Genomic DNA, 19,454 nt, shown 5'->3' with positions numbered 1-19,454 from the left:
CAAAGACTGAGTGCAATAAGCTGACGCTCTATCTCCTCCTGCCTCTCTACTTTTAACTCTCCCTCCCCTTCTCACTTTTACCCACTACCCTCCCTTCCATTTTCACTATGATCCTTTAATTCGATCTAGCTTTTTTTACCTCTTCGACATAGCACACATACTTATGTTTAATTTTTGTATTGCAGGTTACCTACGCTGCTACCACTGGAGTCCATCTCATGTTTTGTTTATTATACTGTCCTATTAAAGTTACATTTCTATTTATTTATTTCTGCTGTAATAAAGGATAATAAAAAAAATACCTGTGTACAAGTCTTCTTTTTCTGACAACATTTGACTATTATCAGTGTGATAATCATCTGCTTAGAGAAGATTTTAAAATCAAAACTATTTAACATTACAGTGCACCTACAAAAAATAATGTAAGTAACTTTTAGGCACATAAATCCTGAGTAATTATACAACTACAAGAGTTCTATGAGTGTATCACTTTATAACACCATAAGTACTGTCCGTGTGATTACAAAACAAATAAGGCACTGCCTAGCAATTCCTAGGCTTCAGAGACTGGCTTCAGAGACTGCTGAGGCACACCCTTCATATTAAAATAAAGATTCTGAGTATTACAATTCCCGTACTTAAGTTGCCTCAAACTCCTCGAACAATTAGTAAATAATTCTCGGGAAGGTGGCCGTCTCCTAGACTAAAAAACGTCTCTGTACCCTTCTGCGCCCAATTCACATGTGACTTTAACACAGTACTTGTGGGCATATTTACAAGGAAGCAGTTAAAATTGTACCCCTTAATTTGTAAAAGAATAACTAATGGGGCTCAAAGTTTTACTAAGAAAAGAATGATGTTTATAACTAGAAGTGTAATACCAGGGCTAACTCTTTACCAGCTCTTTACCAGAGGCTGTAGCTGCGATTAACGGTTGCTATGGAAAAAATGTAAAAGTCAAGCACGCTTGCTGTTTGGATTAGCAACTTTGTGTGCTGAACTTGTGACCTGTGTGCTCAATTGAGTATCCCATGAACTGTTACTATGGTAACAGGCAGTAAGCAGTTTAGGGGTAGGGTTCAAAGGTGCTGGCTGTACAGAAACCGTCATATTTACCCAAAGTCCTCTACATGACAGAGGAGAAAGCAAACAGAGATGACAGAACACCGAGTACATTAGGAGCAAAAGAAGTACACAACTCTTCGAATTAACTTCAAGAGAGGGCACGAGCAATAGCCACTGGCGTTAAAAAACCCCATGTACAATGTGCCTACCCTGTACTCAACAATGGGCAATTTTTTATCGAGCCCAATTAGACACTGCTGCTTCACATTTCACAGTATGCACTTCACTAAATACTTTGTGGCTATTTAAGTGGGAGACGGGATTGTCGACATTCCAAAATTTAGGGGCATATTTACAAGGACGGCGTTAAAATTATCACCTCTGTAGCGACAGCAAGCTGCCGCTAAACTGCGACATTGGACTTTAAAATCCTTTGTTGTCTTACCGGAAGATTTTTCTACACTGCTGTTTGCTATGACAGGGTGTGAGCCAAAGCTCCCGCCCTGCCATAGCAAACTTGGTTTGGATTTTGAAAGAGAGAAGAGGGAAACCTGCTCACTCTTTCAAAATGCAAAGCAGATTGCTTTTCACCACGGGGAGATGCGTATTAGCAGGTCCCCGTGTGGAAAAGTAATGGCGGCTTCAGAAGGACGCGGGGAGCTGGCTAGGACCATAGAGACATTGGGGATCCACCCAAGGCCCCCAACGTTGTATATACGCCTAAACAGTAAACAGGGCGATATAATTTTCACCACATTTTTGCCTTTTTTTAAAGAAATGCAGCAACATGGCCCTTATTAATATGCCCTCAAGTTTGCTATGACAGAGCGGAAACCTCAACTCCTGCCCTGCCATACCAAACAGCAGTATCCCGTGGTAGGCACCCCGAGACACAGCAGGAGCCAATCCTGGAGAGTGGTGCTCCCCGGGGCCCTCGACTGCTCCAGAATGGGGGCCACACGATCCCCCTCCCACATTTTAAAAATCCCCAGAGGGTGGTGATCCCCGGAGCTTAGAGGGACCTTTGAGCCCCCCCTACCCATATTTTTGAAAGCCCCAAAGAGTAGCGGAACCCGGGCTGGAGAGGGCCTTTAAGTCTCCCCTACATAAGTATTTTTCTGGGGGAGTAACTTTGAGCCTCCCACCATTTATTTTGTAGCACCGAGGGATGGCGGTCCCCGGGCTACAGGGCCCCTCTGGACACCCATCAAATTTAATGTTTTAGACCCCAGGATTTAGCCCCTCAGGTGGCTAATTTTTAAACAAGCACAGGAGCCCGCGCTTCGTTTTTATTTTTTTACGGCGGATCCATGCACCCTGCGCACATTTTTACGTTTGAATTTTTTTAAAATAATTTATGGGCCCTACGTGTCCTTGTGAGACCCCCTAAGCAGGTCTAGAGGGTCAGGATATTTCTAACCTGCCCCCTTTATACGTTTTGAACACTTGTTCCACTGCATTCTAGACCCTCGCTTCTACCGAGGCACAAAATGGCTGCCAACACTTCCTGGTTTCGTATGTTGGCAACCACTTGACAGCCTATTAGCATTTAGCATTGATTGGGATGGTGCACTTAGTTATTCTAGGTAGAATGTTGAGGATTTCCTATGGAAAATAGGTCCTAACTAGAACTACCGACCGCCAGTAGGTAATACATATATATATATTTTTACACAGAGGTTGCTGCTACTGTGTTGGCATAGTTAGGTAATAGTTTCAATATGAATGGCATCTTTTGTTTTGCTAATAACATTTGGCGCTGTTACATGAACATTTCACACAAAAAAGTTCACCTGTGAGAAAGTTTCTCTTTTGGAATGATCAACCCCACTTTTCATGGCCTGATGATGTTTTTTTCACCCTGTGCTTTGAGACACTGCTAATGAGGACCAGCTCATGGACTCTGACCCTAAAATCTGATAAAATTGGTAATCCTCTAAATGACATATTTAACTGTACTATAAGGCCATAGTATATGGTGCAAAAATACAAACATGCTATGGAAAATTAAATATCGACTGTGGACTCCAGCACTTTGTGTGACGTCCACTAGGGTTCAGGACTAATACCATAGCTTGACTGCTGAAGTTTAAACTTGCATTCCAGCCAATCAAAATAACCATATTGACAGGGTAAAAACTTTACTTTAAAATCATGATGTCACGCCTATATAGGCTTTGCAACTCGCAGGGTAGGGTGCAAGGTATATAAAACACTTTTTCCCAATTGGCTAGGGGGTATCCAGGAGTCACCCCCTCCCTCGGTGGCTACTGAACTGCACAAAAATGGATCTAACCAGCAGCACCTCGGAACACTTGCTGTATTTTTGGAAGAACAGAAGAAGGGATGCACCTGCTAATTAGGACCTATGAGAAAATGTTAATGTCTGGACTTGCTCCCATTTATACCAAGGACAAAGAAATGGACTTTACGGGTTAGTTGACTTACCTCCCATGTGGCAATAGGGACACAACAAGATGAAAGAGGCCTTTTTTCTGAAATTCCCATCTGACCGGTTGCAACTGGGCCTAGTCTGAACCCTACTGGCGGCCTTTGTTGGAGTAAGTACTAGCCAATAAATACTGTCCCTGAAGTCCTGGTACCTTTGACTGCGTCTAGCAGGATTTCTCTATTGAAAAGATGAGATGTAGAAAAACTTGGGACTTGTAGACTTTGAAGTTTGGAGTGAAAGCAAACACCCACCCAGGAACCCAGTAAAGCCTCCAAGTTGGCCCAGCTTGGAGTTTTTTGCCACTCTAAATAGATACATGTGGGTTATTTGAACTCTCCTGTGAGAACGAGGGCATGTCTGGAAACGTAGTACCCCCATTCGGTGGCAGACCTCCCCAGTCCTTTTTGCCATTGTGTCTAGTATATGAATTTTACTTATGGGGTCATCTTTTACTTCTTTTATTGATATGAATTTCATGTCATTTTATTATATCATGTTTTTAAGGTGGTCCGGATGCTGTGTAACGTTTACGGTTTTTATGAATAAAATCGAAAAAAATTGTCTTTGATTTCATTTGATTTGATACATAGTCAAAATAAAGAAATCTTGACCTTGCAGAGGTGGAAAATGTATCCTACTAATGAAAGGAATTTCGTACCTGCAAAAATGTCAACTTTCCTCACTTGGAGCTATTTAGGTCAAAACCAATGGCTTCCACTAGACCTTGTCCAATGACTTCATCATGTCATAGGCGGAGATGACTCAGTATGGTTACTGACATAAAGCTCAGGAGACTGGACATAATAAGGGTTGTTGGCGTTTTGGTTATTTGTCCCTCACCTGATTTAGAGTAGGTGAAAATATGGGCAGTTTTCACTGACTGTCACCGCCTGGTAAATCCTGGAGGTAAGGGTCAGTGCAAACTACAAGATGCCCCCTTCGCCATGGGTGAAAACTGTTAGTTTGCCATGCGACTCTGTCATGTAGACAGAGCAATCAGTCAAACCTACTATGCATTGACAAGAACCACCGTCACGTCACAGCGGTTCCTGCCAATGCTATAGATGTCTGCTGGGCAAGCCAACATCTCAGATTTTGGCAGGCGGGCACTCCATCAGGGTGACAGAGTATTTTACTCCATTACTCTGATGTAGTAAACCCCTGACAGCCAATCTCTGAGTCAGTTAGTAATTCCTAAGGTTACATCGTTGACCTGGATGAACCTACTCGGTTTAAAATATTTTCACAAATTTTTCCAACTTCAAAAATCGATTTCTATTTTGCCTATAGCCTACTCTATGAAGATTTCCACCACAAGGATGTAGATTTTCCTATGCTACAGTACAGGAAACATTATAATAATAATAATAATAATAATAATAATAATAATAATAATAATAATAATGGAAATAATAATGATAGTGTATTGCTTGGTCACTTAAAACCATTCCAATCACCAAATAAATCAGCGATTTTAAAATCCCAAGCCGAATGGCATTTGGAGCTTTTTACATTTATCGTTCAATCAGTACAATCAATAATCATTAGGACAGTGTTAAAGTGCAAGACAAATGACTTTCAAGGCATTATACGTTAATCAATGCTGCGGTTACAGATGATTGCTCCAATGACTGATAAAAACAAGGTGAGTGCAGAATACAATATATATATATATACAAATGCAAACTTTTATCGCAGAAGCAAAGCACAAAGGGCAACTGCTCCAATGAGTAGTAATAATGAGGTGCAAAGGGCAATATGTGAAATAGCGTACATGTATGAAAGTAATGAACACATAGGCATAGTGACCTCACTGGGAGCTATCATCTAATTTATAGTTTGCATTTATCAAGAAAAAAACATTGGCATTCTCCTGCTTTTTACACAGTGCAATGACTCCATGAGTTCATGGACAAGCTCAGCTGTAGCCAAAAGTCAGATAAGGGACACTGCACTGAGAACGGGCAGGGTGCCTAGTCCTTAAACTTTAGACACTTGCCTAAAAGGAACTGCCTTGATGAGCTCTGAAACTGTGGAGCAGTATTTTGGAGTACGAGAACTAATAACTAAAACCACTTCACATGTTGTTACATCCGAGCTTAACTTCTTGGCCTTGGTTTCAATTGACAAACTTAATCAGAGAAATCAAAGAAAGTCCCGCAAATCATCTCTAATCTTCTAATACCTCCTGCTCGTTGCGCGAAAGTCCTCTCACTAGATTTAACCTGTTTCATCTTATGTAGCCATTCATAAAAAGATGGGATCTGCTCTGTACACCATAGTTGTAATAAAAGAGATCTAGCCACTGCCATAGCCCTATATAGCAATTTAGCCACCTGGTCGGGAAAAGAGAGATCAGGATCATAACCGTACAAAATTAATTCCTCGTGCACTACAATTTTGATACCACATTTGTGCTGGAAATGTCTAAAAATCTCCTCCCAAAATTTTGCAATCTTATCACAATAAACCATAACATGTGACCAATTAACTGAAGAATGATAAATACATCAAAAACAATGTGCAGAGTGATTAGGATACATTTTGGAAATAGAAGAAGGTGTACGATAAAGTAACCACTAACTAAAAAATAACATTCTCCGCCAAATCGCCCCCCTTAATGTAGTAAAATTAAATCTATTAATGACAGACGAAGCATTCATAGGCATTACATGATTTTCCTGCTCCAACCATTTTTTAGTCACCTTTTGACTAAGTTCCAGCTTAATATTTTAAGCAAGATGGTGTTTCCAAACCCCTGTTTTTCTATCGGGGACGTCAACCAATAATTCCTTTATTAGCTGACTTTGCTGACCTAGCTGAGTTCTATACAATTGAACCAGAAATTTATAAACCGAATTATAGGACCCTAATAAGATGAAATTTCTGGTAACTATTTGAGACAATTCTGTCAAGGTAATCCATTTCCCATTTCTCGAAAAGTCTGAAACTATCAAAAACCCTGCCGCTGCCCAATCAACAACGAGATCTGAGCATTGTGTGACACCCGTCAGCGGGAGAATGCTAGATAATAAAGATGTCAAGTTGATAATGAGAATAGAATGTCTCTTAAACAGAGCCTGACGTTTTTTAAAAAAAACACTGAAGGGACTTATAGCGAACAAATTTGGGAGATTTAAACACGTAGAGAGGAGCATGTATCTGATTTTCTTTGCAGATTAGATCAAAAAATGTATTTATAAATAACTTTTTTTATGAAGTTGAGATTTAAATCTGGATAGGCACTGGCAGAAATAGGCATTATAGTAATCTCTAAAATTTGGCAGAGCAAGCCGTCCCTGACCCAGATCTTCATATAAAGTGCTAAGTGCAATGCGAGGTGTTTTCTTTGCCCAAATAAAGGATGTAAACATTGATTCTACTCGAGTAAAAAAAGAACCTGACAAAAAACATGAAATGGTTGAAAACAAAAAATTGAAAAGGGTGAAGAACAGACATTTTGATTAAAGCCACCCGACCTAAAATGGATAATGGTAGAGAGTTTTAACATGAGAACATCGTTTGGACTCTTAGGAGAAGGGGATTAAAATTCAGATTATATAAATCCCTTACTGATGCTGAAAAAAGACTCCCAGATATCTCTTAGGTCTAGTGTTGGTACAGGATAGAATGTCCAGATGTAACTCCACAGATTTACCCTTACATTGTAGAATTTCAATTTTCTTTTTATTTATACGGTATCCTCCCAGAATGTCAAAATCCTCGAAAAGCTGAAATACTTTGGCTTGAACTCTAAGTTCTGGTTTTATAATAAGCATGATGTCATCTGCATATAATTTCAATTTTGCCATTGATGGAATTGGGGGGGGGGGGGGATTTCTGCACAGTTCCTCAATGCTATTGCCAAAGGCTCGGTGAAAAAAGCAAAAAGGACTGGCGATAAGGGACATCCTTGTCTTGTACCTCGTTTTACTAGGACTGACACTGCCACTGAGGTGTTAACAATAACATTAGCTTTAGCATTGGAATATAGATTGCGAATCAAAGAAATGATTTTAACCAAAACCCCAAAGTGTCCTAAAATAATGAACAGTGTCTCCAAAACTTCCAAATCGAAAGCCTTTTCAGCGTCTAATATTAAAACTAAAGCAGAGATCCCTCGTGTCTCAAAATAATCTAGAGTCTCAATTAAATAATGTGTTAGTTGCTAGCTGTCTATCTGCAATAAGGCCATTCTGATCCGGATGAATCAATTCTGCCATGATATTATTAAAGCGCAAAGATAGAAGTTTTATTACTATTTTGTAATCAGAATTTAGTAATGTTATCGGACAATAAGAATTTGGGTCCTTGCTGTCCTTCCCCTTTTTAAAAAAACTCACTACATTGCCTTGTCTAAAGGACTCTGGTATTGTATTTCCCTCTAACATAGAATTTATTAATATGAGAAAAAAATCGGCAAAAGCAGAAAAAAGACCTTAAAAAATTGTGATGAAATCCCACCTAGGCCACAAGATTTACCAATAAGGGAGATCTTTTATAACTCTCTCTAAGTCCTCCTTGGAAAATAATGTAGCCATAGACTGTTGATCAACTTCTGAGAGCTTAGGTAGTTCATTATTGATTAAAAAAGCTTCTAGTAGAGAGGGGTCTACCCTCTGGTATTGACCATAGATGGAGTCATATAGTGTTTAAGCATTATATCCACTATTTTAGCCGGATCATCTGTCTCTGAATCAGTAAGAGGACATTTTAGAGTTTTAATTAGGTTAGCCACAGCATGTTGTTTAGCCTGCCAAGCCAGAAACCTGCCCATGAAGTTGATTTCTTCGTATATCTTTTGATGCTGTTGCCGAAACACAGCTTCACTCTGAATATAGTAATTAGTACTAAGATCCCGTTTTGCCTGGTCAAGCTGATATTGGTTATCTCTGGACGGATTGTGGAGGCTTATAGCTCTAAGTACTTGAACTTTCTGCTTTAAGTATTTCTTCTTAGCTCTAAAATCTTTTAAGTTGGCCGCATCCTTTCAGATGATTATTCCACGGATAAAAGCCTTAAGCGAGTCCCAGATAATATTTAGTGGGGCAGATTCATAATTTCGAGTAAGAAATTCTTTAATCTCTACCTTTGTAGAATTAACCCAACGCTCATCATTTAAACATTGTCTATTAAAGACCCATCGCTTGGGAATTTTTACCAAGTTTTCTAAATCAATCTCTAAAACTACCATGGCATGATCTGAAAATCCATTATGTAGAAATCTCTGCTGACTGAAACAAAGCTTATAGAGACCAAAAAAACATCTATGCGAGATGAAGACTTAAATCTGCCTGACCAGCACGTAAATTTTGCTTTAGATGGAAAATTCCTACGCCATGGATTGTGCACATCAAGTGTAGCCCCATAATTCAGCAGAATTTTAAATGATTTAAGTTTTAGTTGTCTCCTTGTTTCAGTATAGGAGTCCATTATCGGATTAATGAGTATATTAAAATCTCCCCCAATTAACACATCCCCTCTAACAGTCAGCAAAGATTGAAACAGCTCTTCATAGATCTTACAGTTATCCTCAATCGGTGCATAATAACTAATGAAGGTTATAATCCTCTGTCTATGTTTAACTGTAGTAGCCCAACACCAACGCCCCAGCTGATCCTTTTCAGAATTTATAACCGCTGCATGAATATTTTTATTTATAAAGATAGCTGTCCCTCTATGGGACGCAGAGGTACTGGAAAAACCCCGATAAGAGGCCCAGGCCTTAAACATAGAAAAATTAGATAATTTTATAGAGGAAATATGAGTTTCTTGTAAAAGAATTGCAGAAGGATTTTCGGCTTTGATCCACATCTCTATGGCCCGCATTTTCTTTTGATTACTTAAACCATTTACATTAAATGATACCACCTTCAATTGCTCCTTGCTAGTCATAAAAGTAAATTAACAAAGTTTTGCAGTCGATTGAACCTCACAAGAATATATAAAAAACCTTGGTAAAAAAAAGCATTTCAAATAAACAACGGACTTCATTTTCTCCTTACTTTTATACCCTATCCACCCCCTGTGACCCTCACCCACTCCAGTAATGCTTCTAACCCTGCCCCTGTGCCCCTCCCCCTGAATGTGGTCCTTCCTTCCTCCCCCATGCCGGCCACACTTCCCTTCCCCTTAACAACCTGGGTGTCTTGTTGTTACACCTCTATGAACCCTCCGCCGCCCCAACAATATAAACTATTTAACAGTCTTACCCTCCAATAAAGTCTAATAAATGGTACGATAATCCACAATCTTATTCGTCATAATACATTAAGGCTAACTATCATAACCAAGGTAAAGAAAAATAAAGCATTGTTTTTATACTGCTCACAGCCATTTGATTAAGACAGAGAATTTTCTCTCAATTCTTCTTCAATCCATTTACCCCTTATAACCCTGCAAAATTTCCTTCAATAGCTCCTGAGCTTCATCTAGATCTGAGAACATAAAAATTTGCCTTTCACCAATACTTTCAATTTGGACTGTTGGGCAATAGAAGCCTGAGCTCCATTAGCTTTAAACAGGTGTAACATTTTCACAAACTCCTTCCTTCTACGTGCCGCCGCTGCAGACCCATCCAAGAAGATGCAGCACTTTGTTGTTTCGTTTACTGAAAACTGTCTTTGCTTTATAGCTTTAGATAGTATTGATTCTTTAATACGAAAGTCAGAAAAGTTTAATAGAATAGTGCTTGGCACAGTAGAGTTAGGAAAGGGGTGAACAAGTACCCGATGTGCTCGAGTAATAGTCAGGTCCCCTTCAAATTCTGGAATGACTTTTTGCCTAATGAATGAGGTGACCCATTGTACTGTATTGGCCCCTTCTAGCCCCTCCGGAGCTCCGACTATTCGAAGATTGGATCTCCGTGTGTAATTTTCGAGCTCATCCAATTTATTTTTGAGTACCTGCTTGCTTTTTATTGCCACCTTAACCTCTTCTTTTACCACCGTCATCTGATCCTCAAGGATAGAGATCCGAGCCTCAGCTTCACCCTATTGAATTGGTGGGAATTGTAAATCGCATCTGCAAATTGCTGGTAAGATGAGCTTAAGTATTAGTGAATGAATGAGCTCCAAATTTGATATTATATTTCTTTTTGGTCTGAATTGGCAGACCTGTGTATTTTTTATTCTTGCACTTTATCTGTACATTTGCATTTTGTTTTTCTTATGTAAAAGTAGAATATAATGACTTGGTGGTACTCTAGCTCTTTTAGCTCATGATTTGTTTTATGTCCTCATGCGCGTTTGCATTATTTTGGCTTCTGCACTTTCTGTTGGGGTACTGTATTTTATGATTGCACATTAGTAAAACAAAATGTTAACTTTTTTTTATAGAGTTTTACATTTTGTATGCCCTTTAAAAAGACTTTTTGATTTTGTGTATGAATTGTTGAAGTAATGCTGTCACATGGATGGGTTTTATGAGGATCTCGGTTGAGTTCCAAAACATAAATAAAATAAACAAAATGACTAGATTTAAAGGTCCTAATCCATATGCCAATTTATGAGAGTTAAACATAACTGCAGCACTTCAGCTCTATGCAAACAGTACATAGATATGGGGGTTCAAGCAAGGTGCTGTTTAAAGGAAGTGGTTCATACAGCCTAAACAAAAGCAGTCACAAAAACAAGGAACCAACTTATTTATTCTTTAAACAGAGAGGAATGCGAAATAGGAATTTTTTTGAAAAAGCACTGGAGTGTTCTCATGGTAGATAAAAACATTGGTAGCTGCCTAGACAGAGTTCATGTTTCATTACCCCCAAGCCCCTCCAGACCTCGTCCCATTCCTTAATTATGGAGATGAGCATCTCCCAGACTGAAAAAAGATTAGAGTAACGCTGGGACACCTAAACCCATCCCACCAGGAGTACTTACCCAATAACTCCCACGCCAAGAGAGGTAGATATTGTTTGCTGTACTCCCTCCAAAGTAAAACTCAAAACCATTATTCTTCATCCCGACTCAAGTGCTTTAGTAAGGCACACAAACAATCTGTATTTTTTCCCACATCCAAATAGGGCTCTTTGGTTTCATGTTCTGCCACTCAGCTAGTATTTGGAAGGGATAATTTCTTGGCATTGTTTAAATCATCTATATGTCTGGAATATAAGCAACTACAGAGAATGGAGTAAGTGAAAAGAAGGTAATTGTGATTTCAGTTGAGCTTTAAAGAGATAGATCATTTAATAGTGGCATTGATGTATTGTTTTTGAGCATCCTGCTAATAAGCAACAATAGCTGTCAAAGGCTAACCTTGTCTTTTGATCTACCAATTAAATGAGTACCTTTCCTGGGGGAGGGGTTATCCGAATAGGACTAACCTACTTTAAGAGAGGACTCAGGTTTTAAACCACTGGAATTACCTTTGGTATGAAGAAGCCATTGACCTCGGTGTCTCTTGACGTCTTGTGAGGTACGCTGAAGGGGACAATATCGCTAAAGCGTTGAATTTCATGGACCACAGCATTGGTGTAAGGCATGTTGGCCCGGTCGTCCATCGTAGGCTGCCTCTCTCTTCCGATCACCTGATCAATTTCTTCTTGCACTTTGGCTAGACACAGAGGAAGTAGTAATTGAAATAGGCATTACCTTAAGTTGTTACGTATTAGGCATTTTAGGAAAAGGAAGTGTTTTTAAACAGAATTGTGGACAGCATTCAATTCGATGCAAAGTGTAAGATATCATCTACTGAATTATTTTCCTCAATATTTTAGGTGTTATACCTATTTAAAAAAAACAGCTTTGGCCTTTGCCGTACTGGTGACTAGAATTTTGCCTTCACAATCCTGTTGCAGATCAGAATGTGTTAGTGCATAAAACCCAGAGACTAAGGAGCGTCAAGATGCTTGAACTCACAACTACACACATGTGCGGGCACTAAACCCATGATTCCTCAGCATGTGGAAAGCAATGTTGTCTGGTGCTATTTCACTCTACACCGTTGCTGTAGCATTTGAATATTGGTGAGTGAGATTCTTTCTTGACTTTTGTCTGGGAATGGAGCTAATGCATCAGGACCACTGTAATAGAGATCTAGGAACCTGCAGCTGAAAATGTCAGAGTGCAGTAAAAAAATAAAAAGATCTCTAGAACAGAGGCAATCTTGTGAAGAACATGTCTTAACCTCACTGCCAACACACTGTTACTTGAAATTAGATTTTCATATATATGTAAGCCACGGATCCAATCACTGAACACTCTGCTGGATACCAATTAAAAAATCACAGCACTCTTAGGTGAAGTACATCTAGAACTCTGCTATTCCAAGCCACTGCAGCAATGACCTACCGCTCTTGCTGGCCAGTGTGCTGAGTGATAGAGGGAAACAGCTGAGGTACAACTGGGGATATTCCAGCAAGAGTGTTGAATTTTGATTATGGCATTTTTCTGATTGAGGACTGGCTTCACTGGTGGAATTCAGCAGTGAAAAATATGTAAATGTAGGAGAAGTGTGTGTGTGTGCAGAAACAAATCCACTGCATGATGGAGTTGCGTTCAGAACGATCCATATCCCCATCTGTAAGAGAGAAGGTATGATTGTGCTAAATCTGTTGGAGTTGTAAAACATATTAGGCCATATTTATGTACCTTTCACACAGTGCAGCAAGCCACCCTGTTGTGCTGCATGAAAGGTCAGGAATGCGCTGTATTTAACATTCCTGTCCTCTCCTTGCGCTGGCAGCCTTTTGGCTGCCTAGCACCAAAGCAGGCACCTGTCCACCATGGCGCAAGGGTGTCTGCTTTGTAAGCAGGATTGTTTTGGTTCAGAAAGGAGCACCTTCCTGCACAAAAACAATCCCCTGAACCATTTTCCTCTTTATATGTATGCTGCAGAAAGTAGCACATCGAAAGAGGTAGAAAGAAGGAGACATAAAGATATTTCTCCTGGTTACTCCCCACCTGGGAGGGTAGCATTTTGACACATTCCCAGTTTTACCAATGATGGTAAATTTGGGAATGCACCAAAATCCATGGGTAAAGGCATGGGAACACCTATGTTCCACCCATGGAATGCTACCCTTGGGCAGAGTAACGCATGCCAACGATTGCGCTGTATTGCATTACTGTGAATTTTTCAAGCCATGCAAAGTGGCCTTGCGTGGCTTGATAAATCAAACTTAAGAGTTGGGTCACTCTTGTACCTCATTGCGTGGTGCAAAGGCAACGTAACTCCTACATAAATATATCCCACTGGCTTTAATTGTATGCCTGCTTAGGGTTTCCCTGAGTTGGAAGTTAACCTGCAGGTGGATGAGAGAGGAGACTTCTCATGTAAGAGGAAAAATGCCACTTGGCAATACAAACCACCTCCGAAACAAGCAGAAAATGGACCATTTAAGAGAAGCAAAGAACTGCTTTGTTTTTCAGTGGATAAGTGGAGAGAGGTATGGGCCCTATTTTGCAAATAAACGAAAAAGTGAGAGAAAAGTACAGCTACTCAGAAAGGTAAAACATTTGGTCTTATTTATAGGCATTAACAAGAAAGTCTTTTGAATTGATACTACAATTCAGTTCAGACCAAATGATTTGCTTACCTTTTTGCCATCAGAGTGGTAATGAATGCAGCATTTCCTTCAACATTTTTGACAAACTCTCTTTCTTCTGGAGAGAAGAATCTAAACCAAAGGTACAAAGGTGGCTGAGGAGTTAACTATTTTGCCTAAACATAGCTACTCCAGTAAATCAAGTGTGGGGGTTATCAGGAGGCTTATTGTTATATATCAAATAGTCTGCTTGCATTTGTAAAAGCAAGTGTTTGCTTGATTAACACTTTAAAGTCAGATCTATTGGCTTTTCCACTGCTTGTTTTAAACATTGTTGAGGTTTCTGCACCAAGACTTTACATTTCATACATTTTTAAACGGTTGTGTTAAGGTTAGTGTTAAAAAACAGGGCCTGTTTGCAGTTTTCCCTACTTTTTGCCACCATTTTGACTACTAGATGCTAGTTTTCTGATTCCGATTGGGCCCTGGGCTTTGCTAACCAGACAAAGGGCCTGGGCTCTGATAGCAATTACATGGTAAATAGGTATAATTACAATTGGTACTGACAACCTACCTGTAAGTCCCTAGTATATGATAGGGCATGTGGGCTTAGAGGCCCTGTAGATTTAATGCATTTAAGTGTGCAATACTGTGGTGACTGCTGCAGTTTTTGCATTTGTTTTTGCATTTGTCACTATAAAGGCAGGACTGCTTTTCAGGCTCCTTTACATTAAATATGTATCCAAATTAGATTTTGTATTTAAAGGTACTTAATAGTCTCCTAAGGTCTCCCTTAGGTGTTCCAGGGGCAGGGCACCTTGTAACTATAAGCAGGGGCATCTTACAATGGCCCTCAATACAATGTCGGTCGGAGTTGCCTCCAATCAACACTGTTGTGAAATGGGAACGTTCCGACCATATTATTTGGATGTGACCGCACATGGTGCAGTCTCAAACTTCCATTTTTCAATCGGAGCTTGTGTGATTGGCTGAAACTGCCCACAGCACAAGCTCCATTGTAGAATGGAAGTTTTTAAACATCCCTGCACCGTGGTGCAGGGATGTTTACGGGGCACCATAGGTGCCCCCAGAGCCAAATGCGGAGGGCTAAGAGCCCCCACATTCAGTTTCCGACATCCACATGCTCATGTCCAACATGGATTCCGACATGGTTTGGCTGTCAGAAGCCAACATCATAATCCTGACGTCACAAACGCTGTTCTTAAGGGATTATGAGGGCTTTTCAACTGGTCCAGGGCTCCTTGAGCCCGTCAGAACTGCACCAGATTCCACAGCTGGTTTAAACTCTGACAGCCATCATCATAATATGGCTGTTGGACTTTAAACCTACAATGATGGTCGGAGGCTTTCTGACTGACATTGTAATTAGGCCGAATGTGTTTCATAATCCCCGGTGAGAGAAAAACTGCTAATTTCGGTTTTACCCATTATAGGAATATTTTAATTAAGTATATATACTGGAGGAGCACAGCAGCATGTAGATTATGTTGCCTTGTTTGCCTTAATTCAATCTCTAACAGAATCAGTAAGGGCTGCTTTTAGTTCACTCACCGAGCAACTAAAGGGGATAGAGAAGAACATCCACTCTAAATTGGCCAATTAACCAGTATATGCCGGCTAACTACCAGCACCTTCCACAAAGTAATGGTAATAGCGACAGTGTGCCACTCTCTTCTTGTATTAACACTCGACCTACAACTCAACCCTATCATACAGTGGGTGGTGGTTTGAGGGATCCAACAAAGACTGATTTCAGCATCAATGCGACCCAGGGTGGCCCCCTTCCTTCCCTTCAACCCTCGTCCTCTCTACCTGGGATGAATAGCGGTCCTACGACTCCATCTGTTCCCCCACATACTTCAACTTGTACTGATCTAATTACCGTAGCTGACAGGCACAACTACCCGGTAACAAAATTGAATTGTTTAGAGCTTCAACCTAGAGCCACCCTTTACATAGTAATTTTAGCAAAAGTCCCAGTTCTCACTAACTCTGCACATGAGTCATGGGAATCCCTTAGGAATAAATCTCTAAACTGGCTCAACACAAGGGTAGGGCTTGGAGGGGCACTTTTTGCCGATCTAAAAATGATTAGGAGAGTAAGTTTGGTAGGTACAGGTAGTAAAACGTTAAGGGGTGATTGTGTTTGTGCTTTCATTCACTTCCCCCAACATGGTAAGTCTCATTCTTGAGAGTGGTAGTCTCCCCTCTCTTGTACCAAAGCAGATATTGGTCTTACCACTTGGTTTCTTCTATCAACCCCGGCCCACTTAAAACAGCTGCCATTGGCAGCAGAGCCACCTTACCAGGGGTTCCGGCCAAAGTACCTATATCCAATTGAAACCCGTAACAGGTTTGATTATCTATCCACTTTAAATGGTGTGGATTGACTAATGAAACCTGTTGAATCTAATAGGAATAATCAGTCTGGCTCTGGGATTGTTACATCATATAAGAGGGGGTCATTGGCAGATCTAGATGAGGACTTAGTGCATTCAGTTAACTAGGAGGGTGGCCTTGTGGGACATCCATCGCCTTTGTTGGTAGCAGAATTTAGGCCTGGTACCTCCGCTACAACCCTTAAAGTCCTTAATTGGAATGTGGCCAGTTTACGTCATAAACACTTCATGAATGAATGGGTCCAATCTATTTCCAAATTCAATATTCTTTGCCTTCAGGAGACCTGGGCTGTTGAGCCCATCCATATAAATGGCTTTAAAACCTTCCAAAGCCCAGCTATAGAGTCCAATCTTGGACGCTCTAAAGGGGGGTTGTGTATTTATGTTTCTAATATGCTGGCGACTGTGACAAGAACCTTTTATCAAATGTTGTCTCTGGTGACTTCTGCCCACGTTACTTTAATTATTGTTAATTTTTATAATAATGTGCCCTTACCAGACATCACATCCATTCTTCAATCATTATATCAATACTTAGAGAAGGTTTTGACAATAATTGTCACAATCCCATTATTTTATGGGGTGGTGAATTTAACATATGTACATGTACTGTGACTACGAATAAGGCATGTGGTATGACATCCCCGGATTTCTGCGAGACAACCCATTTTATTCACTCACAGTATGGGGATACCCTGAACGATCTAATTTTCAAATACAACTTAGGGTTTTGTAACGATCTAGCTGTTTCACCAATCACAGTGAGGTGTACGTGCAGTGGTAGGGGGGACAATATTGTGATAAACTTTTTACTGTTTCCCCAGCGTCATTCAACATTGGTCCTGGAGTTTATTGTGGATGATATTGCACTTAGTGATCATTATCCCCAAAGTGCCACGTTGAAGCGGATTTTACTGGGCAGGTATGCGGTAAATCTAAAGCCCTTGTGCAATAGGAAATTGTGATCTCTTGCCGCAATGGGTACGCGTTAGAGTGGTCCCTTGTGGATCCTCTTAACTTCCTCGAAAAACTGGCTCAAAAAGAGAGGGAGGCTTTTGAAGTGTGCCTAGATGAAACCACAGAGGCGCAAAACTTCATCTTGGCATTTAACCAAATAAAAAAGGGTGTGGGTGAGGTCCTTTCTGCAAAACAGAAAATACGAAAGGCAGGAGTGTGTGGTTGGTTTGACTCAACATGTACCAAAGCCCACAAAAACTTGAAATTAGTTTTAGCAGAACAATCTAGATCTGCAGGGACAGTCCGGGAGTGTAGATTGGCCTACAAAGCGGCCATTAAACAATGAAAAAGAGCTTTGAAAGAGGACACCTGGAATAAGTTATTGGAGGCCTGCCTATCTAAAGATGACACTTTTTGGCGTGTTATTAATTCACATTCTCATTATGCTTCAGATTCCCCACGCGCAGACATAGCAATCTCTGAGGATGCTTGGATAGATCATTTCTCAAAATTATACTCCCCTAAGGAACAGCTGGATGTTCCCACTGCCTGCGCCTTGCCACATAATGGACTTCTACCTCTTGCTAATGCTCCCAACAATACTGGCCCTTTAAATGAGTGCAAATATCCAGACTTTTTCCTGGACGAAGTCAGATTGGCGCTGAAAGAAAGCAAGCGGGGAAAGCCCAAGGCCCGACGGGATCCCTATTGTCCTGTTCAAATTTAACATCAAGCTCTGGGGCCCTATCCTCACTTTGCTCTTTAAAGCTTGCTAAAATCATGGTTTTTTACCCACCTGGCCTGAGTCACTTATCGTCCCTATTTTCAAGAAGGGCGACCGTAACAACCCAGCACAATACAGGCCAATTTCCCTCTTGGATTGCCTGGTTAAGCTTGCTGGTCGCATGCTTTTGGGACGCTTACAGGAGTGGGCGGAATCAAACAATATCCTCTCAGACCCACAGTACGTGTTCAGGGCAGAGTTGAGTACTGTAGAGCAGCTGTAAACCTTGACTTGTTAATTGGCAAGTATGTACATATAAATGGTGGTAACCTTTTTTTAGTCTTTATTGATTTATCTTCAGCTTTTGATTTGGTAGCTCATGATAGCTATGGGCAATAATGACTAATAGGGGCGTGGATGTGAAAATTGTGAACTTCTTAAGAGATTTGTACGCCCAAGGCAGAGGCAGAGTACGTTATGGTCTTAATGGTACCTGTACTGAGACATTCAGCATAGGAAGAGGGGTGCGGCAGGGATGCGTAATGGCCCCCTTCCTATTTAACCTCTATATACACAGCATAGGAGATATACCTGCAAGTAAATGTGTAGATCTACCTCAGGTGGGACAAAGGCCTATTCTAGCAATATTTTACGCCGATGATGCGGTGTTAATGGCCCATACTCCCATTGCCCTGCGTGCTTGAGTTCGCTAGTCAGTGTGGCTTTAAACATCTAAAGGAAATGATGACTATTTATAATTTAAAGTGTAGATCCTCTGCCATGTACGGGGCTGAGCTTTGGGGTCATGGAAAAATAGATATATTACAGCTTGAAGAAAACGCTTTTCTCAGGTCGCTCCTTGCACTCCCAAAAAGTAGCTCAACGTTTGTTTGTTACTCTGAATTGGGTGCCCCCTACCTAGCAGACTTAATTAGGATCCAACCTGTGCTATTATGGCACAAAATATGGTCATCTGAACACACTATTTTAAATCGAGCCATAATTGCCGGATGCCAAAAATCCCCTAAGGTTTTTAAAATTCCATGGCTCAAGTATGTCCATAATTTCCTGGTAAACCTTGGCCATTCTGAATATTTTACCCTCCTTGAGAGTTTGGCCACCATCCAGAGGAAAGCCTTGAAGCTGATATGTATCTCTTTTTTGGAATAAATCAGATTAGCATCTGAAATCTGTAAACCAACAGTGTTGAGGAACCAATTGATTTTGACCAGTGTTTACATGCAACCATACCTAGTTAACATTTATAATTCTCGCGATCGGTTTGTGCTCACACATTTTCAGCTGGATATTTTCGATCATTTAATCAGTTTTCCTATTGTTAACAAT

At 40.4% G+C, this 19,454-nt stretch overlaps 1 protein-coding gene across 1 annotated transcript in view; it reads right to left on the bottom strand.

Annotated features, from left to right (window-relative positions):
• The window catches only part of LOC147748024 (cytochrome P450 2D15-like), a 404,801-nt gene that overhangs the window by 36,220 nt on the left and 349,127 nt on the right, over positions 1-19,454 (bottom strand). Inside the window, exon 7 of the mRNA XM_086957957.1 lies at positions 11,886-12,073. Within this exon, the coding sequence (XP_086814083.1) occupies positions 11,886-12,073 (188 nt within the window). The remainder of the gene's footprint in view (positions 1-11,885; positions 12,074-19,454) is intronic.

Source organism: Lissotriton vulgaris, chromosome 1_1 (assembly GCF_964263255.1).
Source record: "Lissotriton vulgaris chromosome 1_1, aLisVul1.2, whole genome shotgun sequence".
In the NCBI taxonomy this organism is placed as follows: Eukaryota; Metazoa; Chordata; class Amphibia; order Caudata; family Salamandridae; genus Lissotriton; species Lissotriton vulgaris.
Note: the sequence above shows the minus strand (reverse complement) of the source record. Positions and strands in the feature narration are given on the sequence as shown.